Here is a 26,717-nt window from a genome sequence, read left to right as displayed (position 1 = left end):
ACTAGTAACTGGACTCCAGTCTGAACACTTCCCATCAACCACCACCCTTTGTCTTCTTCCAGCTAGCCAATTTCTGATCCAAACTGCTAAATCTCCCTGAATCCCATGCTTCTGTATTTTCTGCAGTAGCCTACCGTGGGGAACCTTATCAAACGCTTTACTGAAATCCATATACACCACATCAACTGCTTTACCCTCATCCACCTGTTTGGTCACCTTCTCAAAGAACTCAATAAGGTTTGTGAGGCACGACCTACCCTTCACGAAACCGTGTTGACTATGTCTAATCAAATTATTCCTTTCCAGATGATTATACACCCTATCTCTTATAAACCTTTCCAAGATTTTTCCCGCAACAGAAGTAAGGCTCACTGGTCTATAGTTACCGGGGTTGTCTCTACTCCCCTTCTTGAACAAGGGGACAACATTTGCTATCCTCCAGTCTTCTGGCACTATTCCTTTTGACAAAGATGACTTAAAGATCAAAGCCAAAGGCTCAGCAATCTCCTCCCTAGCTTCCCAGAGAATCCTAGGATAAATCTCATCCGGCCCTGGGGACTTATCTATTTTCACCCTTTCCAGAATTGTTAACACCTCCTCCTTATGAACCTCAAGCCCTTCTAGTTTAGTAGCCTGGATCTCGGTATTCTCCTCGACAACATTGTCTTTTTCCCTGTGTGAATACTGACGAAAAATATTCATTTAGCACCTCCCCTATCTCCTCGGACTCCAAGCACAACTTCCCACTACTGTTCTTGACTGGCCTTACTCTTACCCTAGTCGTTCTTTTATTCCTGACATATCTATAGAAAGCTTTAGGGTTATCCTTGATCCGTCCTGCCAAAGACTTCCTCATGTCCCATAGAACATATGTCGGAATATATGTCGGAAAAGGCTTGCACGTTGCCGTGCAACAAAGCATTTGTTTAGGAACGATTCTCCTGTACGAGAGGTGGGTGTTCATACCATGAGGCTAATGAATCTGAACCTGTAATACCGGCTTCGGATCTTCTGTTCAAAGTGCTTGGCAAGGACCCAATGGTAAGGAGCACATTCTGCAGTAATCTCGCCTGTGTGTCACTTCCCGAAACAAACTGGTGCAACCAAAGCAAGTGAATGGGTTTGTGCCCCAACCCACACTTGTAAGTCGCAATGAAAAGTCAACCCCGCTTTATTGATCAATGGCACTTGAATGGATTTTCTCTGTGCCAAATAATACAAAGACTGGGTTATTTGTCAGAAATCTAGCTTTGTATACCTGGGTCACTGAAAACATATTGATGTGTGATTACATTACTATCAATTACAGGGTGGCGCAGTGGTTAGCCCTGCTGCCTCACTGCACCGAAGTCCCAGGTTCGTCCCGGCCCTGGGTCATTGTCTGTGTGGAGTTTGCACATTCTCCCTGTGTCTGCGTGGGTCTCACCCCCCAACACAAAACATGTGCAGGATAGGTGGATTGGCCATGATAAATTGTCCCTTAATTGGAAAAAACAATAATTGGGTACTCTAAATTTATAAATAAAAACCTTACTGTCAATTTTGAAGTTTGTTCAAAATAAGTTGCAAATTTAAATTAAATTCTCTATTTTATTTTTTTATTTTCCCAATTGAGGGACATTTTAGCGTGGCCAATCCACCTTTCCTGCACATCTTTAGGTTGTGGGGGGTGAGACCCACGCAAACACGGGGAGAATGTGCAAGCTCCACATGGACAGTGACCTGGGGCCGGGATCAAACCTGGGTGCTCAGCGCCGTGAGGCAGCAGTGCTAACCCGTTGTCACCGTGCCACGAACTCTCCATTTTAAATCCAGACTTTAGAGGAAGTTGTTGATTCCTCTCTGCCAGTGTAATATTTTATTACAAAAGCAAAATACTGCGGATGCTGTAAATCTGAAATAAAAACAGGAATTGCCGGACAAATGAGCAGATCTGGCAGCATCTGTGCGGGAAGAAAGAGTTAGCGTTTTGAGTCTGTATAGTGTAAAGATGTACGCGTTAACTTTGCACATATGCTGCCAAACCTGTTTTTACAAGATTTTCTGTTTTTATTATTAGTAATTTAATGTGCTGCGTAACCTTTTCCTGTGTTGTGTAATTATGTGTGGCCCAACTAGTTTGTGGTGTGTTTATATTCCACGTGAGGCTCTTTTCCTGATCTAGCCTTAAGCATAACTTTTATTCTCTTTCATGTGCATGTGCAATTTCCTATTGGAAACATCATCCAAGCAATTTCCCTCAACTCGAACAAATTAGAAGCATATGCTTCTAAATTTGACTTTTCAAGTTTACTCCGCTATTTTTTAAAATATAAATTGAGTGTACCCAATTAATTTTTGTTTTCCAATTAAGGGGCTATTTAGCATGGCAAATCCACCTACACTGTGATGTGTTATACATGTTGGATTAACACGGATTGCAACTCGATGCAATATCACTTGAAAACAGGCTTCCAACGCTGTAAATTGTTCAACACTGCTTTATTGAACTTGCCGAGTAATGTACATAGTTCACTGTGGGCCGACACTCTATTAATCTAAGCTTGCTAACCTTTGTCTGGCTTGCCCAGACTTGCTCTGTGCCATGTGTAGTAGGTGCTGACTGTATATTGCACCCTGACTGTTGCTACAGCTATCACCAGTGCGAAGAGGCCGAGCCTTCCTGCCTCATGTGTTTTATACTGGTAATGTACCCTGTAGTGCCCTGTCTGGTGATTGGTTGTTCTGTATTCTGTGTGGTGATTGGTTCCTGTGTGTGTCCATCACTGCCTGTCTGTATCTCATTATGAACATGAGTGCATATTATGACATCTCCCCTTTTAAAATAAATTGTGCATGCTTGTGACTGTGTGCTTGTATTTACATGTGTGACTATGTGCAAAATGGTGAGTGGGTGAACATATATATATGGGAAGGTGTCTATCATGCATATACAGAACAAGGTGAACAAAATTTACACAGTTAAGGTCTTTCAGTCCAGTCTTTGTGGTGGGCGACGGATTCTTGTCGACCACCTCAGAGGTGGCGGGGGGGACGCCGGCGTCTCGACAGGCGGGATTGCTGCCAGATTGGCGGGCTTGTGGTTTGAAATGTCCGGAGGAGGCGTCTCGACATACGGAGGTGTGTGGTCAGCTGGTGGTGGGCAGGCAACTTTGCGCAATGCCCTTCTGTTACGCCTGAGGATGGAGCCATCAGCCATGCGAACAACGAAAGACCTGGGGGCAGCCTGTCGTATAACAACAGCTGAGGCTGACCAACCTCCCTCAGGCAGCTTGATGCGAACAACATCTTCTGGAGCCAGCACAGGCAAATCAGTGGCATGAGCATCATACGTGATCTTCTGCTGGTCCCTGAGTCGCTGCACTTTTCTTAGCACCGTGAGATGATCAAGGTCTGGAACATGGATGGCTGGAACAGTTGTCCGCAGGTTGCGATTCATGAGTAGTTGAGCCGGAGACGGACCAGTCGACAGAGGGGTTTCCCTGTATGCCAGCAGTGCAAGGTTAAAATCAGATGCAGAGTCTGCAGCCTTGCAGAGCAGCTGCTTGACAATGTGGACCCCTTTTCCACCTTCCCGTTTGACTGTGGGTAATGGGGACTGGATGTGACATGTTTGAAGTGGTAGGATTGTGCAAAGTTGGACCACTCTTGGCTGTGGAAACATGGACCGTTGTCGCTCATCACTGTGAGTGGTATAGCGTGCCTTGCAAACGTCTCCTTGCAGGCCTTGATGACTGATTTTGATGTGAGGTCTAACAGCTTCACAACTTCTGGGTAGTTCGAAAAGTAATCGATCAGAAGTACATAGTCACGCCCACCTTGGACCACGGAAAGGTCATGAGCTCATGTTGTTGGAGAGTCTCCTTGGGCTGAGCTGGTTGGAATCTCTGGCATGTGGTGCAATTGAGGACCATGTTGGAGATGACCTGGCTGATCCCAGGCCAGTTATCTGCCTGTTGAGCTCTGCGTCGGCATTTCTCGACTCCAAGGTGACCCTCATGGATCTGCTTGATCACCATGGCCTGCATGCTGTGGGGGATAACAATTCGATCCAATTTCAGAATGATCCCTTCAACAACCGTCAAATCATCCTTGACATTAAAAAACTGGGGGCATTGCTCCTTGCGCCACCCGTTTGCGAGGTGGTGCATTACCCTTTGCAGCAGAGGGTCTTTGGCAGTTTCTGCTCGTATCTGGATGACACGTTCATCAGTGGCTGGGAGGTTGCTGGTGCACATCTGCACCTGTGCCTCACTTTGGCGAATGAAGTCTACATGTTTGCAGGGCGTGGTGATGGATCTGGATAGGGCATCCGCGATTATCCGCTCCTTGCCCGGTGTGTAGACGAGGTCGAAATCATATCGGCAGAGTCGCAGAAGAATGCACTGTAGTCGGGGCGTCATGTCATTTAAATCCTTCTGGATGATGTGGACTAAGAGTCCGTTTCCACCGTGAACTTTGACAGACCGTATACGTAATCGTGGAATTTGACGATTCCTGTTAGGAGACCCAGGCACTCCTTTTCAATCTGTGCGTACCTTTGCTCGGTCGGAGTCATGACCCTGGATGCGTATCCCACTGGAGCCCGGGACGAGGAGTCATCTTTCTAGAGGAGCACTGCACCATTGCCGTCCTGGCTTGCGTCCGTGGATATTTTTGTTTCCTTGGTTGGGTCAAAGAACGCCAGGACTGGGTCCGTGGGGAGCTTTGCCTTGAGCTCCATCCACTCCGCTTGATGTGTTGGTGTCCACTGGAATACTGTGATCTTTTTTACTAGATGCCAGAAGGCTGTGGTGTGGGATGCCATGTTAGGAATGAATTTTACCAGAAAATTCACCATCCCCAGGAAGCGTAGTACCACCTTTTTGTCCTCTGGGGTCTTCATGGCATTGATTGCCGTTACTTTGTCGGAATCAGGTTGCACATCCTGCTGGGATATTTGATCACCCAGAAACTTGATTGATGACAGACCAAATGAACATTTGGCCCTGTTTAGCTTGAGGCCATTCTCGTGGACCCTTATAAAGACCTGTTTGAGCCGATCTATGTGCTCCTCGGTTGTGGACCAGATTATCATTCATCCACATAAACTCGCACACCCTCGATGCCCTCCATCATTTGCTCCATTATGCGCTGAAATACTTCGGAGGCTGAAATGATACCGAAAGGCATGCGGTTGTAACAGTACCTGCCGAACGGAGTGTTAAACGTGCAGAGCTTCCTGCTGAAGTCGTCCAGTTGTATCTGCCAGAAACTACGTGAGGTGTCCAGCTTGGTAAAGAATTTGGAGTGTGCCATCTCCGAGGTTAATTCTTCCCGCTTCGGGATCGGGTAGTGCTCCCTCATGATGTTGCGATTGACGTCTTTGGGATCGATACAGATTCGTATTTCGCCTGAGGGCTTCTTCACGCAGACTATGGAGCTGACCCAGTCTGTTGGATCTGTGACCCTTGAAATGATGCCCTGGCTTTGGAGCTCTTGCAGCTGCGCTTTTAAACAATCCTTTAGAGGAGCCGGCACCCGACGTTGTGCATGAATGACTGGGGTGGCATCCGGCTTGAGTAGTATTTTGTAGCGATACGGGAGCGTGCCCATCCCATCGAACACATCGGGATATTGCGTGAGGATGTCGTCCATATCAGCCTGTAGATTCACATGAGATGAGGCAGTCTGAGGTGCAGAGGACATGGCATGGATTCGCTGTACCAGATTAAGAGTTTACATGCATGGGCGGTAGCAGGGATGACTTGTCAGGCCTGACAATCTCGAATCGTAACGTCGCCGTGATTGCCTTGTGGGATACAACTAGATGACACGGTCCACTAGCAGCTATGGCATTGCCATTGTAATCAAGGAGCTGGCAGGCTGGCGGAACAATTTTAGGTTGGTCTTGGATGCTGTCGGTCTACCCGGGATATGAGGTTTGCAGACGCACCAGTATCCAGTTTGAATTGGATTCTGCATTGATTCACTTTAACCACAGCGCGCCATTCGTCACTAGAATCCACACTTAGGATTGAGAGGCGCTTTGTATGAGTGGAGGAGACACTCTCATGTGTGGTAATAATGCCCACCTGATATGGAGACTCGAGGCAGTCATCATTTGGGTCCGTTGGGCTTTCGGGATCGGAATGCTGCATGCCTTGCTGTATGCAGTGGACAGGTCTGCGTCGCAGCTGGGATCGCTGGCTTTTGACCGGTGGAGCGGGCCTGCATAAGGCCGCATAATGCCCAGGCTTTCCACGTTGTAGACATCGCCTTCCTTTGGTTGGGCATTGCCTCTTTAAATGGGCGGGGCCACAATTTTGGCACGTCATGACGCTGATGTCTGTGCGTTCCGTGCGCCTTCGCGCCTGTGCAGTGCGGTTGGCCGAAGTCCGCACATGCGCAGTAGGGTTTTTGGCCGCATTGTCCTCCCAGTCGCGGTGCCCCTGCGCGGGGCCCCGTGGAAAGCCCGCGAAACGGCAACTGAAGCCCACGAAACGGCCATTCTCCTCAATGCTCAGGCCCTGCAGCCTAGTGATGGCCTGTACACTTTCTGCCTCGTGGGAGGCTAGTTTTGCCGTTTCTGCCGCCTTGATGTGGGAGTAGCGATTTCTGGCATGTTCATGGACAATGCACGTTTTGATGGCAATCGGGAGGGTCATACGTTTGATTTTGAGGAGTTGCTCCCACAGGGAGTCGAAATGGACCTCGAAAACGATCTGATCCCGGATCATGGAATCAGCAGTCGGGTTATAGTTACATGACTGCGCTAAGATGCGGAGATGGGTCAAAAAGGAGTGAAAAGGATCGTCCTGACCCTGAAGCCTCTGTTGGAAGATATACTCTTCAAAGCTCTCATTTAGCTCGACTTCACAGTGGCTGTTGAATTTTTGCAGAATGGTCTGGAACTTTGCTTTATCTTCTCCTTGGGCAAACGTAAGTGAGTTAAAGATGTAGATGGCGTGATCCCCCGCCGTCGACAGGAGCAGCGCGATTTTCCTGCCATCTGATGCTTCCTCAAGGTCGGATGCCGCGAGGTGTAGGAGGAACTTCTGTCTGAAGACCCTCCAGCTGGCACCTAGGTTGCTGGTGATCCGGACCTGTGGAGGGGCCTGGATCTTTTCCATACCGCTGGCTGTTTGCTACTTGTTTTCCGATCGTTTCAGATTTACTCGAGGTAGGTCCGTTAGAGTTAATAGTTTCCTGGTGCCATGATGTGTTGGATTAACACGGATTGCAACTCGATGCAGTATCACTTAAACCGGTTTCCAACGCTGTAGATGGTTCAACACTGCTTTATTGAACTTGCCGAGTAATGTACATAGTTCGCTGTGGGGTCGACATTCTATTAATCTAAGCTTGCTAACCTTGATCTGGCTTGCCCAGACTTGCTCTGTGCCATGTGTAGTAGGTGCTGACTGTACATTGCACCCTGGCTGTTGCTACAGCTATTACCAGTGCGAAGAGGCCGAGCCTTCCTGCCTCGTGTGTTTTATACTGGTAATGTACCCTGTAGTGTCCTATCTGGTGATTGGTTGTTCTGTATTCTGTGTGGTGATTGGTTCCTGTGTGTGTCCATCACTGCCTATCTGTATCTCATGATGAACATGAGTGCATATTATGACACACTGCACCTCTTTGGGTTGTGGGGGTGAAACCCACGCAGACACGGGGGAGAATGTGCAAACCCCACACGACAGTGACCCAGGGCCGGTATTCAAACCCGGGTCCTCAGTGCCGCAGTCCCAGTACTAACCACTGCGTCATATGCCGCCCTCCATAGACCAATTATGACCCTTGGAGTGAGAATTCCCTCTCATCTCTGTCATAAATGGGAGATCTGTCTTTAAAAGGTGTGCCCTCTAGTTCTCGTCTCTCCACAAGGGGAAAACATCCTTTCAGCATCCATCCTGTCAATTGTCCTCCGGATCCTGTGTCTTTCAATAAGATCACAGCTCATTCTTCGAAACTGTATACAGGTCCGCATGTCCAACTTTTCCTCATAAGATAACCCCTTCATCCCAGGAATCACTCGTGTGAACCTTCCCTCAGCTGCTTCTAATGCAATGAATATCCTTTTTCAATTTGTGGGCGGTACATTAGCACAGTGGTTATCACTGTTGCTTCACTGCTCCAGGGTCCTAGGTTTGATTCCCGGCTCAGGACACTGTCTGCGGAGTCTGCACGTTCTCCCCGTGTCTGCATGGGTTCCCTCTGGTTGCTCCGGTTTCCTCCCACAGTCCAAAGATGTGCAGGTTAGGGGTATTGGCCATGCTAAATGGCCCTTGGTATCCAAAAAAAGGTTAGGTGGGGTTAAGGGGATAGGTGGAGGTGTTGGCTTAGGTAAGGTGCTCTTTCCAAGGGCCGATGCAGACTTGATGGGCCGAATGAGCTCCTGCACTGTAAATTCTATGAAGTAAGGAGACCAAAACCAGCCAATTCTCCAGATGTCTCTCAAACACCCTATATAGTTGTACAAAATTTCCCTACTTGTCATTTATTGCAAGGGAATGGAATATTTGCCCTCTTAGTCACTTGCTAAACCTGCAACACTTCCTGATTCATGTACCATAACATACTGATCCATCAGTACCTCGAGGTTTTGCAATATTTTATCATTTAAAATAATAGGCTGCTTTTGTATTCTTCCTGCCAAAGTTGACATTCTCATTTTATTTCCATCTGCTGGTTTTTGCCCACTCACTTAACCTGTCTATATCCCTTTGTAATCTCCTTGTGTCTTCCTCAGAATTTACAATCCTGCCTATCTTTGTGTCACCAGCTAATTTAGCTACCAAACATTCAGTCCCTTCATCCAAGTCATTTATATGGATTTTGAATATTTGAGGCCCAGCATTAATTCATGTGGCACGGCTTGCTAACTCAAAAAAATGACCCATTTCTCCCTACTTTATTTCCTGTTAGCCACGATAGCATGCTTCCCCTACCATGAGGTCTTATTTTGTGTAGTAATCATTGCTGTGGCATCTTACCAAATGCCTTTGGAAATCCAAGTACACCTTTCTTAGCCCCATTATTTCTTCCTGTATACTCTGTCCCACAGCATTGTTACTGTTAGGAGGCCTGTAAAACTACTTCTCCAATTGACCTCTTCCCTATGCTATTTCTTATCTCTCTATAACTGATTCTATCTACATCTTGCTCTTTAAAATTATTGTACTAATGTCACCCTTAATTAACAGAGCACCACTATGCTTTCCTAGCTTCCTGTCCTTACGCGTGTAAGGTACACTTGAGCATTCAGATCCCAGCATTTCGGCCATATCTCTGCAATGGGTATCGGGTCGCACATTTAATTCTATTTAGCTGACAATTCATCTATTCAGTTAAGAATACAATGCTTTGAGCCAGGGAAGTGGGATGGAAATTTTCGGAGATGGGAGGAGAAAGTAATCAGGACACTAAAAGATTTGTTTCTTGGGGGTCGTTTTGCGGGATTGAGGAGCTGGGAGCGAAGTATGGGCTGGAGCATGGGGAAATGTTTAAATACATGCAGGTTCGTGACTTTGCCAGAAAGGAGATACAGAGCTTCCCAGTAGAGCTGGCTTCCACATTGCTGGAGGAGGTGCTGACGACAAGGGGACTGGAGAAGGGGGTAGTATCGGCAGTTTACGGGGCTGTTTTGGAGGAGGAGAAGGCACTGCTGGATGGAATCACGGCAACGTGGGAGGAAGAGCTGGGAGAGAGTATGGAGGAGGGGTTCTGATGTGAGGTGCTCCGGAGGGTGAACGCCTCCACCTCGTGTGCGAGGTTGGGGCTGATGCAGCTGAAGGTGGTGTATAGATCGCACCTTTCAAGGGCAAGGATGAGCCGGCTCTTTGAGGGGGTAGAAGATGAAAATGAAATGAAAATCGCTTATTGTCACAAGTAGGCTTCAAATGAAGTTACTGTGAAAAGCCCCTAGTCGCCACATTCCGGCGCCTGTTCGGGGAGGCTGTTACGGGAATCGAACCGTGCTGCTGGCCTGCCTTGGTCTGCTTTCAAAGCCAGCGATTTAGCCCTGTGCTAAACAGCCCCTAATGTGTGTGTGTGAACGTTGCGGGGCGGGCCCTGCAAACCATGTTCATATGTTTTGGTCCTGTCCAAAGCTGGAGGATTACTGGAAGAAGGTGTTTAGGGTAATCTTTAAAGTGGTGCACGTGAAACTGGACCTGGGCCCTCGGGAGGCCATATTCGGGGTGTCGGACCAGCCGGGGTTGGAAACGGGCGGGGAGGCAGATGTTGTAGCCTTCGCCTCGTTGAACGCCCGAAGGCAGATCCTGTTAGGGTGGAGATTAACCTCTCCACCCTGTACCCAGGCGTGGCGGGGGGACCTACTGGAATTCTTGATGCTTGAAAAGGTCAAATTTGAACTGAGGGGAAGCATGGAGGGGTTCTACAATTCATGGGCGTTATTCATTATGCACTTTCGAGAATTGGATCACATCAAACACTAGGGTGGGTGCTGGGAGGGTTGGGGGAGAAGGACTGTATGTGTTAATGGTGACTATGGGTGATTCCTTTTTGTCATTTGTTTATGTTAACATGCAGGCTAATGTCTGGTTTGGTGGGAGGATGGGATCATTGTTAATATGTGGACTGACATTACACATTCGTTACTGATTATTGTTTATTGTTGGGTGTAAATTTGTGAGAAAATGTGAGAAAGGAGGAGAATAAAAAATATTTAAAAAAAGAATGAAATGCTAAGGGCAGCATGGTGGCGCAGTGGTTAGCACTGCTGTCTCACGGCGCCGAGGTCCCAGGTTCGATCCTGGCTCTGGGTCACTGTCAGTGTGGAGTTTGCACATTCTCCTCGTGTTTGGGTGGTTTCGCCCCCACAACCCAAAGATGGGGCAGCACGGTAGCCTTGTGGATAGCACAATTGCTTCACAGCTCCAGGGTCCCAGGTTCGATTCCGGCTTCGGTCACTGTCTGTGCGGAGTCTGCACATCCTCCCTGTGTGTGTGTGGGTTTCCTCCGGGTGCTCCGGTTTCCTCCCACAGTCCAAAGATGTGCAGGTTAGGTGGATTGGCCATGATAAATTGCCCTTGGTGTCCAAAATTGCTCTTAGTGTTGGGTGGGGTTGCTGGGTTGTGGGGATAGGGTGGAGGTGTTGACCTTGGGTAGGGTGCTCTTTCCAAGAGCCGGTGCAGACTCGATGGGTCGGATGGCCTCCTTCTGCACTGTAAATTCTATGATAATCTATGTGCAGGATAGGTGGATTGGCCACGCTAAATTGCCCCTTAATTGGAAAAACTGAATTTGGTACTCTAAATTTATTTTAAAAAAGAATGCTATTGGCATTCTGATACAGAGCCTTTTGTTCTGTCTTTTCAATATTTTTGAAAATTTGGGCCTTATCTGCTATCTTTGATATTCTTGATCCCAAAGAGCTGTTGATCAGTTGTTTAATTTATTGGAGACTGAGAAAGTTGTTTTTGTGGATGCTGACGGGAATGTGCTGATAGGGTGGGAAAGTGGAGCTGAGGTAGCTCAGCCATGATATTGAGTGGTGGAGCAGGCTCGAGGGGCTGTGTGGCCCACTCTTCTATTTTCTCTGTTCTGTAGGGACCTTCATCAGTCAATTCAATCCCATCCTTGCCCTTCTGCACCTGTACATTTTTCAGCTGGACTCACTGTGTTGCGATCGTGTGGGAACCCTGGCTCACTTACTAATCTGGAATCTCCTTCTGTCCATCTGAAAATAATTATAACACCCCTGTGATTCCTTCGATACCCCTGAGGTTTGACACCCCATCCAGGGCAAAGCGGGCGACTTGATCGGCACCGCATCTGTAAGCATTCACACCCTCCGCCACTGTTGCGCAGTAGCAGCAGTGTGTACCATCTGCAAGATGCTCTGCAGGAACCCGCCAAGGTTCCTTTAACAGCACCTTCCAAACCCACGACTGTTACCAGATAGAAGGACAAGAGCAGCAAATACCTGGGAACCCCACCACCCGGAGTTTCCCCTCCCAGTCACTCACCATCCTGACTTGGAAATATATTTCCGTTCCTTCCCTATCACTGGATCAAAATCCTGGAACTCCCTCCCTCACAGCAGTATGGGTGTACCTACACTACATGAGCTTCAACAGTTTATAAAGGCAACTCACTCCCACTTTTCTCGGGTTTTTTCCCCCGAATTATTTTTCATCCAATGCAGCCTCACCCACTCTGGGCCATCTGTCCCTTGTTTGTCAGTTTTGCTTTCACAGCACTGACCTTGCCTTCTCCATTTTGTTTTATGCCACTACCAGCACCTTCCATAGTCCTTCACAATGCCATTAACATTTCCTCTATCTTGTGCCCTACACGTTTTTGCAATCTCTCCTAGCTCCAATTGATCACTTACTTTGCTCAACCCCTTCTAATACAGTATAAAAACAATCATGTTTCTCCCTCTCTTTCGCTCTGCAGAGGAGCCATGCAGACTCAAAACGTTAACTCTGTTTCACTCTCCACAGATGCTGCCAGACCTGCTGAGTCTTTCCAGCATTTTCTATTTCAGATTTCCAGCATCTTTTATTCTAGTGTTTCCTGTTATCTTTGGTTACACTTGGTAGTAAGTCATTAGACTGGATCTGGAAAACGTGGACTGGGAGCAGCTACTGGCTGGTAAATCTACATTTGGAAAGTGGGAGTCTTTTAAAAGTGGAATATTGAGAGTTCAGGGCCAACGTGTTCCACTCAGTAAAGGGCAAGGGTGACAAGTGCAGGAGACCCTGGGCGCGATTCTCCACTCCCACGCCGGTTGGGAGAATCGCCTGGGCCGCCGAAATTTCCGGGGACGCCGGTCCGACGCCCTCCCGTGATTCTCCCAAGCGGCGGGAACGGGCTGGTCGAGTTTCGCAGGCCGGAGAATCGCCGGAGATACCCAAAATGGCGATTCTCCGGCACCCCTGCGATTCTGAGGCCCGGGTGGGCTGAGCGGCCAGGCCAAAACGGCGGGTTCCCCCCAGCGCCGTCCACACCTGGACGCTACAGTCGTGGGCGGTGCGTGAACGCTGGGGGGCCGGTCTGTGGGGGTGCGAGGGGGGATCCTGCACCGGGGGGGTACCTTGAATGTGGGGTGGCCCGCGATCGGTGCCCACCGATCGTCGGGCCGTCCTCTCTGAAGGAGGACCTCCTTCCTTCCGTCGCCCCGCAAGATCCGTCCCCCATCTTCTTGCGGGGTGGATTTGGACAGGACGGCAACCGCGCATCGCGGGGAGGCGCCGGCCAACCCGCGCATGCGTGGATGACGTCCGTTATGCAGCGCCGGCCACGTCATCTATTCGGCGCCGCTTTTACGCGGGCGACAAGGCCTGACGCGGGTAGATGACGCGGCCCCGATACGGGCCCATTGTCAGGGCCTGAATCGGTCGGGACTGGGGCCGTTCCGTGCCGTTGTGAACCTCGACTGCGTTCACGACGGCGCGGCCACTTCGGCGTGGGGGTGGAGAATCCCGCCCCCTGTATGTCAAGGGATATCGAGGGTTTGTTAAAGAAAAAAAGGAAACGCATGGCAGGGGTAGAGCACTTGAAGGGAGGCCCTTTATAGAGTGTGTTGGGGGTGCTAAAAACATTAATTAGGAAGGCAAAGAGGGGCCATGAAATATCATGGGCAGTTGGATTAAGGGGATCCCCAAGGCATTTTAAAAGTATGTTAAGAGGATGACCAGGGAAGGAGTGGGCCCATTAGGGACCAGATGGGCAATCTGTATGTGGAGCCAGAGAACGTAGAAGAGATTTGAAATTAATATTTTCATCTGTATTCACTCAAGAGAAAGACGTGGTAGCTGGAGATTTCAGTTGGGACGGTGAAGTCCTCGAGCACATTACGATTAATAATGATGAGGTAGTAGATGTCTTTATTTTTTTGGAAAAATTTGAATGCCCAATTCATTTTTACCAATTAATGGGTAATTTAGCATGGCCAGTCCATCAACCCTGCACTTCTTTGGGTTGTGGGGGCGAAATCTGCGCAAACACGGGGAGAATGTGCAAACTCCACACGGACGGTGACCCAGAGCTGGGATCGAACCTGGGACCTCGGTGCCGTGAGGCAGCAGTGCTAACCATTGTGCCACCGTGCTGCCCTGAGGTATTAGATGTCTTAATGGTCATAAAGGTGCATAAATCCCCAGGGCCTGATTAGATTTATCCTAGACTGCAATGGGAGACGAGGGACGAGATTGCTGGGACCCTGACAGAGATTTTTAAATCTTCGATGGCCGCAGATGACTGGAGGATAGCTAATGTGGTCCCTTTATTCAAGGAGGGCAATAGGGATTGGCCAGGTAATTACAGGCCTGTTTGTCTAATGTCAGTGGTAGGGAAATATTGGAAAAAATTCTGACGGACAGGATTAATCAACACTTGGAAAGGCGGGAATTGATCAGGGACAGTCAGCATAGATTTGTTGGTGACCCTGTCGAACTGATTTCACTTATTATTTTTTAAAATAAATTTAGAGTACCCAATTCATTTTCTCCAATTAAGGGGCAGTTTAGCATGGCCAATCTACCCTGCACACCTTTGGGTTGTGGGGACGAAACCCACGCAAACACGGGGAGAATGTGCAAACTCCACACGGACAGTGACCCAGAGCCAGGATCGGACCTGGTCGCCATGAGACTGCAGTGCTAACCACTGAGCCACCGTGCCACCCATTTATTATTCTTTTTAATAAATTTAAAGTATCCAATTCATTTTTTCCAATTAAGGGGCAATTTAGCGTGGCCAATCTATCTACCCTGCATATCTTTGGGTTGTTGGGGTGAGACCCACGCAGATACGAGGAGAATTGCAAACTCGACACAGACAGGGACCTGGGGCCGGGATCGAACCTGGGACCTCGGCGTTGAGACAGCAGTGCTAACCACTGCACCACCGTGTTGCCCCTGTCTAACTAATTTAAAAGAGCTTTCTGAAAAGGTACCTAAATATATTGATGAAGGTAGCACAGTTGATGTGGTTCACATGGACTTCAGTAAAGCCTGACAGGGAACGACATGGAAGGCTGGTCGAAAAGATTAGAGTCCATTGGATGAAAATTGGCTTGTTGATAAGAGGCCAAGGTTGATGGTGAAGGGTTTATTTTTGTGATTGGAAGCCTGTGACCAGCGGTGTACCACAGGGAAGGGTGCTGGGATCCTTGCTGTTTGTTATTTACATTAACGACTTGGCTGTGAATGTAGAAGGCCAAATTAATACGTTTACACATGACATGAAAATTGGCGGTGTTGTTGATAGTGATAGGATAGTCTTGGGTAACAGACTGATATTGATCAGCTGGTAAGTTGGGCAAAGCAATGGCAGATGGAATTTAATCCTGATAAATGTAAGGTGATTTAGGATATACACAATGAACGGTAGGGAGTATTGAGGGACAAAGGGACCTTGGTGTACATGTCTATGGATCCCTGAAGGTGGCAGCACAGGTAGGTAGAGTGGTGAAGACTTCATATGCGGAATGTTTGCTTTTATTAGCCAGGGCTTAGAATATAGGAACAGGGAGGTCTTGGTAGAACTTTGTAAAACATTGGTTAGGCCGCAGATGGAATACTGCAGTTCTGGTCGCCACAGCATCGGAAGGAGATAATTGCGCTGGAGGAGGTGCAGAGGAGATTCACCAGGATATTTCATGGGATGGAAAGTTTCAGCTATGAGGGAGACCGAATAGGCTGGATTTGTTTTCCCCGGAACAGCGGAAGATGATGGGGGATCCGATATGAGGTATACAAAATTGAGAAGCGTAGCTAAGGTAGATTGTAAAAAATCTTTTCCCTGTGGCAGAGGTGTCAAGGACCATGGGGCATAGGTTTAAGATGAGGAGTAAGTGATTTAGAGGGGACCTTAGGAAGCATTTTTTAACCCAGAAGGTGGTGGATATATGGAACACGCTGCCTGAGAGGGTGGTGGAGGCAGGTACTCCTGCAAAATTTAAGAAACATCTGGGCGAGCACTTAAATCACCAAGGCAGAACAGGTTATGGACCAAGTGCTGGTAAATTGGATTAGTATAGATTGGTATGTGATGGTCGGCACAAACATTCAGTTTTGTTATGTAGGCTGACATGATGTAGTTACAGGTTGTGGCCATGAGTGCATTAGCTTTCTAAAGTCTCTCTGCCCGATTGGTGCCAACATGCATATTAAAACAAAATTCCACCTTATTGTTGCCAAGTCACCGTGTGCAATTCCTAACTAATATTTTTGAATGCTTCCAGTTGCCGAATTTCTTCCTGAAGTCGCACGATTACAGGATGTACTCTCGGAATGTAGAATTCATCAGTCAATTTCCGCGGATAAAGACACGGTGTGTACTTCCTTTTTGTGTCCAAATGTTGCAAGTTGTGTTATGAGGGTGTTAGCAAGAATGAACCTGTGTCCCATTCCGTTTTAGCTACCTGTTGTGACAGACTTTTTATTTTTATTCTTTCACCGGATAGGATGCGGGTATCGCTGGCTAGCTTTTGTATATGCCAACAGCTATCCAAGGGAGGAAGTATGGTCAGATGAGGGTTTTTTAATTAGACCATCCCATCTGCTACTCTGATAGCCCTCCCAAGTGATAGTGGTATGTTAATTATATTGTTAAAGTACACGGGCGAAGGGCATTGTTCAATTAAATATCTCAAGCAAATAAATGGCTGCGAGATCCCACGGGTTGAGGATATAAAACAAAAGCTCATAGGAGCAACAATCATTGTAATGTTGTGCGATGAATGTCAGAAATTGTCTATTTTATTTACCGTAATGTTATTAAAACCTGGGTTAAGATGTATTCCGACAGTATGACTGCTAGAGCAATTAAGGTGATGTAACAAGTGAGGTGATCATTTATTTGCAGGTGAAATGTTCTACTCATAGACCTTGAGAACCATTTACTTGTTTACAGATAGCTAATGGAATATTGCTTACATTGAAGGACCCCTGGGGTGTAGGTAATTTATGAGAGGTATTGTATTTGGTCCTGGTTAAACAAGTCAAGAGACATCTTGTAAGAAGGGACAAAAGAATGCCTTATGTTTACGGTACAGATGATAATGGGGGGGGGCCAGGTCTGTCTGAAAAGTCAGTTGGTCCTGAAACACTCATCTGAACAGAGGTGTTCCACTTTGGTACTGAAAGGTTCTCTCCAAAGATTCTGCTTTGAGCAAAGCAAGTCAAACTCTGATTGTTAACTTTATTCATGAATGATATTTGAAAAATATTGGTTTGCTTAATTGGAATACAGTGGCAGTTTTAGGAAGGAAGTTAAGATTTTCTCTTTTCTAGAGAACTGTTGTAACTGTTAACTGTAAGGCTTTACTTTTTGCTAATATGGTTAATTCTGTGTTTACATTAAAGTTTGTTTTAACATAACGTTGACCCATAGGTATCTTTTATCACTCCTGTGGTGCAGTAATATTTTCTCATAAGTTTTCAAATTGCAAATAGTTGGGTTCTCGTCATGGATCCTAACAGCTGTGATAGAAAGAAATAAAACACTTCCTTAAACAAAATGGCCGGGGAGGCTCTTTGCGTGGGAGTCCTCCTCCTTTATCATTCGGGATTTGGTGTGGAGGGTATGTAATAATAATAATCTTTAGTGTGACAAGTAGGCTTACATTAACACTGCAATGAAGTTACTGTGAAAAGCCCCTAAACACCACACGCCTGTTTGGATACACGGGGACAATTCAGAATATTCAAATTACCTAACAGCATGTCTTTCGGGACTTGTGGGAGGAAACTGGAGCACCCGGAGGAAACCCACGCACACACGGGGAGAACCTGCAGACTCCACACAGACAGTGGCCCAAGCCGTGCTGCTCTGTTAAGTTGTGCCCTGGCCAATTTTTATCTCTTCATTAACATCACAAAAGCACATTGTCTGGCCATTATCATATTGTTTTGAATTCTGTGTGGAAGTTGACTTCCACGTTGCCTATGTTACAACAACTGGACTTCAAGAAACCTCCATTTGCTGTAAAGAGCTTTGAGACTCAGTGATCCTGAAAAATGCTGTATAAATGCAAGTCTTTTTTATCTTTACTGGGCCAAATTGCATCCAAAGCTTTCCCCCTGCCCTAGCCAGGAACTGGTATCTGCTTCTCTCCAGCAGGATGCACTTCCTGCCCTCTCCACCCTATTCCTGCTAAAGTGTATTTTATTGAGCTCCCCTTCCAGGCTTCCATGTTGGCTGACATTCTCAATGTTTATCTCCCCTCTGTTTCTGACCCCCCTTTCGAAAGTCTTTTCCTCCTCTGTTCTTGCAACCTACCGCCCCATCTCCTTTGTCCCTGTCGTCTCCAAAGCCCTTTGATCCCTCCCAAATCTGTGCCCAGCTTTCCCAATCTCCACGATTGAATCTGGTTTCTGCCTCTGCCGCAGTACTGAAAGTGAGAATAAAAATCCCAAAGAACATAATGTGCGATTTTCCCCCCACCCCCCTCCGCTGTTGCTAAATTGCCAAACTACTTATCTGCCATCTAGTACAAGACAAGCCGTATCTTCCTCCACTTAAATATTGGGAATGTCTGTAGCCATTGTCTCCAAACCCTGTCCTAAATTCCGCTCCCTGCCACCAACCAGCTCCATCCCGCTCCCTGGCAACTGTCTTGAGGCTGAACCAGACTATTCCTAACCTCGAACATATTTTACCCTGAGATGAGCTTTCAACCACACATCTGCACAGTCACTAAGCCCTGCCTATTTCCACCTCCCTAACATTGCCCGACCTCTCCCTTGCGGCTGAAGCTTTAATATATCAGAGCATTATCCTGGGTTTGTGGCTTACTAGTCCAGTGATGAGACCACTGTGTCACTGTCTAGAAATCTGAATATCTGCCCATTGGTTATTTGCAGCCTCTGGGTCTGGGAGCTCACGACGTTCCATCTTGTCATGGCTGAATGCTGCTAACGGCTCATCTAAAGGGCAATCCTATATGCTGGAGGCTTGGCATAGCGATGCTCAAACAAGGCATGTGTCACACCCATATCTGACCAGAGTTTGTGTTTGTTTTTTTATAAATTTAGAGTACCCAATTCATTTTTTTTCAATTAAGTGGCAATTTAGCGAGGCCAATCCACCTAACCTGCACATCTTTGGGTTGTGGGGGTGAAACCCACGCAAACACGGGGAGAATGTGCAAACTCCGCACAGACAGTGACCCAGAGCCGGGATTGAACCTGGGACCTCGGCGCCGTGAGGCAGCAATGCTAACCACTGCGCCACCATGCTGCCCGAGTTTGTGCTTGTTGAGTGACTTTGTAGAAGCCGCATTTGACACGAGTGATGACCTCTATTTGCTGTTGAAGCTGCCCTTGCTGTGACATTCCTCGGCACTGTGGTAATCGTTGCGATTCCTGCAGGACTGAGAAAGATGCCTGTCACTGCTGGTAGGAATGTGCAGCTGTTGTATATAAAGCCTTGCATTTATAGCGTGTCTTCTGCAATCTCCGGAAGTCCCAAAGTGCTTTACAGCCAAGTAGGTATTTTGAAATAGTGCCATGGGCTATTTTACCTCCACCCAAGAGGGTGGATGGGCCCTCGGTTCAAGGAACGCATCCGAAGATTGTGCCTGCTACAGTGACACTCTCATGGTACTGCAATGGTTTTTGTGCTCCACTGGAACATGAATCCACAAGCTCCAGGGCCGGGGGTGGGGGTGGGGGGGTCAATGTTGGCTACCAAAGCTAGTTCACCAGAGCAGCTGAGAGGCAGAGTTTGTTTACCAAATTTTGGTATGGGATAATCTTTCCAGTTTCTTCCTTCCAGAGTGTTCCGGCATTTCGACATTGAGTACAGGGGAGGGATGGAGGACTGGGGGCAGAGTACAGAACTAGAGACGGGTGAGATTTGTGGAAGAGCATGCAAATGTGAACATTGAACCTTTTTCTATTTTAAAATGGACCAGGAGCCAGCTTTAGTCCCCAAGCACAGTGGGTGCAGTGTGGATGGTTCTTGAAGTAACTTGGGATGTAGGTGGCAGAGTTTTGAATGATCTCCTGTTTGTGGAGGGTGGGAGGCTGGCCAGAATTTTTTTGCTCAGTGTTTCAGCAGGAAAGATGCTGAGCTGGGGGCTGAGATGAATAAAGCTATATGGAGGTGGAAGTAGACCACCTTGGTGACAGTGAGATTGCGGTGATGGCAGCTGGGCCCATGCTGAACCATGATCGGTTTGCCAACAGCCTGGTGCAGCCTCTGACGGGTCCGGAGCGGGGTTGGAATCGGTGGCTTATGAATGAGCTTGGGGGAGCAATGTCTTTGAACGCCGTATCCTTTCACCGCAGATATCAGTTTTGCTAGCAGCTCAAGCATGTGGACTTTTCGCATGTTTTGGGCCTGTCCTAAGCTTGGGGGATTCTGGCGCGGGTTCGCCGATGTTATGTCGGACGTCTTGGGGTGGCGATCGAGTCCAGGGGGCGAGAGAGGCCGATATCCTGGCCTTTGCCTCCCTGGTAGCCCGGAGAAGGATATTATTGGAAAGGCGGGACTCGGGGCCGCCGAAACAGAGGGTGTGGGTGAATGATCTGGCAGAGTTTCTCAGGCTGGGAAAAGATAAAGTTTGTGTGGAGGGGTTTGCCCAGAGATGGCAGCCGTTCATCAACTTCTTTGAGAACAGTTAAGATGTCAGCAATGCGGGGAAGGGGGGGGAGGGGGTTGTTAAAAAAAGGAGGTAGGGGAATTGGGAAGTGGGAGGCGGGACAGTGGGGTGTTAGATATGTATTTGTTTTGAGTATTTGCATTCCTGTTTGCTTACTTTTTTATGGTTGTGTTTGATGTATATACCTCAATAAAATATTTTTCAAAAAAAAAAAGCGTGGGCTTTCCATTCACGTCAACAAAGAGATGTGAAACTATTTTTGTGATTCATGCGATTGTTCATTTACCAATTGGCACCATGGGCTTTCTGCCTTCAAACCGCACTTTTTGAGGGGCGAGGTACTAAAGTTATGGCCAGTCTGTTGATGGAGCTAACAAAACAATTATTTTTGCTTTTGAGAACAGCTGGGTTTCATTTGAGAGGGGACCTGGGGCTCGTAGTAATAGATTTTTTTGAGTGAATCTTTAGTGTACTTGATGAAGGCAAATAATTTTTTTTTACGATATTTGAAAATTTATTGAAATATACAATTTTACAACGAAAAGACTTGCAATCATATTTACCGACCAAATTAACTTTACTGTGAAAATGCAGCAGTTTTGTAACATAGTGACTTGTCTATGGTTTGTCCTTGTGACTGTCGCATTTCTAATGAACTATTTATTTTAAAATATTTTTAGTCTCCTCCATTTTCTTTCAAATTTACACCCACCAATAGTAAACAATAGTCAGTAACGAATGCAATGTCAATCCCCATATCAACAACAACAATCCCATCCTCCCACCAAACCCACAAACAAGCCCTCGAACTTTGCTCAGAGCCCTCCGTTGATCTCCACCACCCTCCGCCGCTCGTCCCCCATCGAGGTGAGCTGGTCGCTGTGCTGCGACACGGCCTCCTCCACTTCCTTCATTTTTTTACCCTGCTCTCTTACCTCGGCCGATGTCTTTGCCACATCCACCGTCACTGGGGCGATTGCCTCCTCCACCAATGATTTCAGTGCGACCGCCATCTCCTTTCTCAACGCCTCCATGCCTCAATGCCTCACAAACTGCTTCACCAGCTCCACAGCCATCACCTCGGTCATCTTTTCCACCGTAAACAGTCCTGCCCCACCAAGCGGTCCAACATCCGCCATCTTGTCAGCGCTTCTGCTGGACCTTCTTCCCAGCTGCTTTTTGCATCCTTTAACAATTTATTATTTTATCTTTCTTTCTTCAATCCTAAAAGAAATAAATTCAAAAAAATCTCTTACCCGGGACTGGACAAACTTCTCAAACATCCATTTTAACTCAAACATCCATTTTGGCAAATAACAATTTTTAACAAGATTTATTGCCATTTGACAAATAAATGGTGGAAATGAAAGCATATTGATGTGTGTAGGCAGTGAGGTAGATATCTGCATCTTGTGGATTTGGATCACAAAAAAATTCCAGCCTCCAGGACCCTCTCCTCTTCCAAGCCTGTGTTCCAGATGAGTCCCTTTATCAGACCCTACATAATTGCGCAGTTGTAAGAAACTCACCAATTTAATCGGTCAAACTACAGGGTGCAACTCCAGCAATCTGTATGTGTTCATTGCTTACTGAGGGTTCAATAGAGAATTGGATTAGTACAGCCTCCTTTGCTGCTACATCATTTCAGAGTTCTGCTTGCCTACTTCTCTCTGTCTGCTCCTTCCCCAAATGTACTCTTATACTGCCTCTTTCGTCCTCAGAACAGTGCCTAGGGATTGAGTTGAGGTCTTCAGGAGGGGAGCAAATTGGTTCTGAAATAATGCCGAGAGCGAGTGCTGGAAGGCGAAAGGTTCTTGGTGTGCCCTTCCTTGTCAGTCCCTCAGAGGATTATGTCTGACGGGTGTCGTATCGTTGGGTGGCACTGCAGGCCAATCCTGGAGCCTCTGTGGGCCTTTTGAGCAGAGAGGACAAGAGTTGTCCAGGGATTTGTTTTTTTTCCTCTCCCTTCTCTGTAGCAGAGTCATGGAATTACTGTGCTGACATTCACATGGAGGTAATGAAAATGACACAGCATGTGTTCAGTTACATGACACCGTTTGTGGCAAACTCCTCCCACACCCCAATGTCAATTTGTCTCCTTTTTATTCCCAATGAGGCCTTCAGGGTGACGAGGGTGAATTTACAAAGGGAGGGGAAAGACTCTCACTTTGTGGCACCCATTCCTGATGTTGTCCTCCATGGTGTTTTCATTCCATGTTTTTGGTTCCAGTGCTGCCTTCATTGCTGTTCATATTGGAACAAGTGGACCATACTCCGACTTGTATTTTTATGCCCACACTGATCAGCTTCCAAACCTGTGACCTCTACCTCCCAGAAGGACAAATGGTAACAGATGCATGAGAACACGACCAACGAGTTTCCCTCGAAGCTGAAATCCTGGAACTCCCTCCTGAACAGCACTGTGGATGTTACCTACACCGTGTGAACTGCAGCAGTTCAAGAAGGCAGCGCACCACCACCTTCTCAAGAGGCAATAGAAATGCTGGCCAAGCCAGCGACAACCACATCCCGTGAAAATAATTAATTTTTAACAATATAGATGAGGTAGGTCATTCCAGCTCATCTCTTCATCCCATCCCAGTCTTTCCATTGTGGAGGAGACTTTAATTGCCCCATCACCAATTACTGCTTTATCTGAAACCGCATGGCAGTTATGGATTATTGGCTGCATTCCTGATGTCATGATGTGGAGATGCCGGCGTTGGACTGGGGTGAGCACAGTACGAAGTCTTACAACACCAGGTTAAAGTCCAACAGGTTTGTTTCAATGTCACTAGCTTTCGGAGCGCTGCTCCTTCCTCAGGTGAATGAAGAGGTCTGTTCCAGAAACACATATAAAGATAAATTCAAAGATGCCAAACAATGCTTGGAATGCGACCATTAGCAGGTGATTAAATCTTTACAGATCCAGAGATGGGGTAACCCCAGGTTAAAGAGGTGTGAATTGTACCAAGCCAGGACAGTTGGTAGGATTTTGCAGGCCAGATGGTGGGGGATGAATGTAATGCGACATGAATCCCAGGTCCCGGTTGAGGCCGCACTCATGTGTGCGGAACTTGGCTATAAGTTTCTGCTCGGCGATTCTGCGTTGTCGCGGGTCCTGAAGGCCGCCTTGGAGTACGCTTACCCGGAGATCAGAGGCTGAATGCCCTTGACTGCTGAAGTGTTCCCCGACTGGAAGGGAACATTCCTGCCTGGTGATTGTTGCGTGATGTCCGTTCATTCGTTGTCGCAGCGTCTGCATGGTCTCGCCAATGTACTATGCTTCGGGACATCCTTTCCTGCAGCGTATGAGGTAGACAACGTTGGCCGAGTCGCACGAGTATGTACCGCGTACCTGGTGGGTGGTGTTCTCGCGTGTAATAGTGGTATCCATGTCGATGATCTGGCACGTCTTGCAGAGATTGCCATGACAGGGTTGTGTGGTGTCGAGGTCACTGTTCTGAAGACTGGGTAGTTTGCTGCAAACAATGGTTCGTTTGAGGTTGCGCGGTTGTTTGAAGGCAAGTAGTGGGGGTGTGGGGATGACCTTGGCAAGATGTTCATCGTCACCAATGACGTGTTGAAGGCTGTGAAGAAGATGACGTAGTTTCTCCGCTCCGGGGAAGTACTGGACGACAGAGGGTATTCTGTCGGATGTGTCCCATGTTTGTCTTCTGAGGAGGTCGGTCCGGTTTTTCGCTGTGGCGCGTCGGAACTGTCGATCGATGAATCGAGTGCCATATCCCGTTCGTACGAGGGCATCTTTCAACGTCTGTAGATGTCTGTTACACTCCTCCTTACGCCCACACCCCCACTACTTGCCTTCAAACAACTGCGCAACCTCAAACGAACCATTGTTTGCAGCAAACTACCCAGTCTTCAGAACAGTGACCTCGACACCACACAACCCTGTCATGGTAATCTCTGCAAGACGTGCCAGATCATCGACATGGATACCACTATTACACGTGAGAACACCACCCACCAGGTACGCGGTACATACTCGTGCGACTCGGCCAAAGTTGTCTACCTCATACGCTGCAGGAAAGGATGTCCCGAAGCATAGTACATTGGCGAGACCATGCAGACGCTGCGACAACGAATGAACGGACATCGCGCAACAATCACCAGGCAGGAATGTTCCCTTCCAGTCGGGGAACACTTCAGCAGTCAAGGGCATTCAGCCTCTGATCTCCGGGTAAGCGTTCTCCAAGGCGGCCTTCAGGACCCGCGACAACGCAGAATCGCCGAGCAGAAACTTATAGCCAAGTTCCGCACACATGAGTGCGGCCTCAACCGGGACCTGGGATTCATGTCGCATTACATTCATCCCCCACCATCTGGCCTGCGAAATCCTACCAACTGTCCTGGCTTGAGACAATTCACACCTCTTTAACCTGGGGTTACCCCATCTCTGGATCTGTAAAGATTTAATCACCTGCTAATGCTCGCATTCCTAGCATTGTTTGGCATCTTTGAATTTGTCTATATATGTGTTTCTGGAACAGACCTCTTCATTCACCTGAGGAAGGAGCAGCGCTAGTGACATCGAAACAAACCTGTTGGACTTTAACCTGGTGTTGTAAGACTTCGTTCCTGATGTCAGAAAGCTCTCCTTTGCGATTGGCAGTGATCCATTAAATTTAACTATGTCCAGTGGGAACAGAGTTTGACATTGACCCCTTTCTCTCTTTTTCACGTAAGGAGGATGTTTGTGATTACTAACCCCCCTTTCACTGCCTTTCCCATTGAGGGTGAATCTAGGACTAAGTATCAGAGAGTCTCAGAATAAGGGGTGGGCCATTTATGGTGGAGGTGAGAAGTTTCTTCCCTAGGTTGGGGTGTTTGGGCATTCTGTAGGCCAGAGGCCAGTTCCGTGCTCTCTTGTGTGCTTGCATTTACTGTGCTTTGCCTTTTACCTCCCCAGGGGCCGTATCACCTACCAGGCAATTGTGACCTTGCTGAGATTTATCGCATGGAATTACTGTGCTGACATTCACATGGAGGTTATTAAAATGACACAGCATCCTGAAGACTGGACCATCCAGGTGCGCTGGCGGGTTACAGGTCTCCCGCTCCATGTCCTCATGCTGAAATTTTACAAGAAGGACAAGACTGAACTCTACAGGTGAGAATCCAGACTGCTTTCATCGAGGAAGGCACGGGGATCGGGCGGGGAGAGGAAGAGACCTGTTTTCCCGAAGTGCGTCCCTTTGCTCCAGCATTTTGGCAGGAAGAATGTTTACACCTGTCACTCTAGCATTTGGTGCTTGGTTTAAGAGCCGATACTGGGATCTGTACGCGGTGTCAGACCAAGGTGCGGACCAGCTGGAAAGCTGAGGCAGAGCGGGCATTAAAATTATAAAGGGGTTTGGTAGAGTCGAAGTAGAGGAGGCCAAAACTAGGGTCCGTGATCAGTCACTGGAGCCCAGGATAAACGTTTCTTTTTTAAATCCAGAAAGTGGTGCACTTTTGGAACTTGCTATCACAAGAAGTAATCGAGATGATCAACATTAGTCAGAGGTACAGGGAAGCTCGACAAGGGAGCAAAGAAAAGGGCCTGTTGATAGACTTAGATGGTGTCGGGTGAGACCAGGCTCTTGTAGAGCATTGACCCACTGGGTCCAATGACCTGTTTCCATGCTGCATCTTTTTAAATTTGAGTCTTCGTGTGGTTTAGTTGTGCCTATGGAGTGGTTCAGCTTTTAAAGTTCATCCTGTGGCACGTGCACTTTGCTGGGAGATTTTGATGCCAATTACATGATGGCAATTATTGTCCATTATTGATTGTATAAGCTGTTACAAGCGATTCATAAAAACAGGGCAAGCTATTTGTGCAGATCTGAAGGGTCACTGTCCGTGTGGAGTTTGCACATTCTCCCCGTCTCAACCCTCCAAACCCAAAGATGTGCAGGGTAGGTAGATTGGCCACGCTAAATTGCCCTTTAATTGTGGGGAAAAAACCTTCATTAGGTTATCAAGAAGAGCGGCCTTGTTTATCCGTGAGATTTCGTTGGGCTGCATAAATTGCCTCGCTCAGCAGGCTGGACTTCAAACTAAATCATTTAAAAGGTGGTTACGGTACAGTTGGAACCAATGTTCAATCTTAAAAATTAGTATTGTTATCAAAATCTACATTATGATGCAT

The 26,717-nt window shown here is 47.4% G+C and overlaps 1 protein-coding gene across 4 annotated transcripts in view; it reads left to right on the top strand.

Moving 5' to 3' along the window:
- The window catches only part of c14h6orf136 (chromosome 14 C6orf136 homolog), a 48,262-nt gene that overhangs the window by 18,465 nt on the left and 3,080 nt on the right, over nucleotides 1–26,717 (top strand). For all 4 annotated transcript variants that reach the window (XM_072475328.1, XM_072475329.1, XM_072475326.1 and 1 more), the window contains 2 exons: nucleotides 16,202–16,290; nucleotides 25,497–25,697. In XM_072475328.1, coding sequence (XP_072331429.1) covers nucleotides 16,202–16,290; nucleotides 25,497–25,697 — 290 coding nt within the window. The remainder of the gene's footprint in view (nucleotides 1–16,201; nucleotides 16,291–25,496; nucleotides 25,698–26,717) is intronic.

This window comes from Scyliorhinus torazame, chromosome 14, assembly GCF_047496885.1.
Source record: "Scyliorhinus torazame isolate Kashiwa2021f chromosome 14, sScyTor2.1, whole genome shotgun sequence".
NCBI classification, from domain to species: Eukaryota; Metazoa; Chordata; class Chondrichthyes; order Carcharhiniformes; family Scyliorhinidae; genus Scyliorhinus; species Scyliorhinus torazame.
Note: the sequence above shows the minus strand (reverse complement) of the source record. Positions and strands in the feature narration are given on the sequence as shown.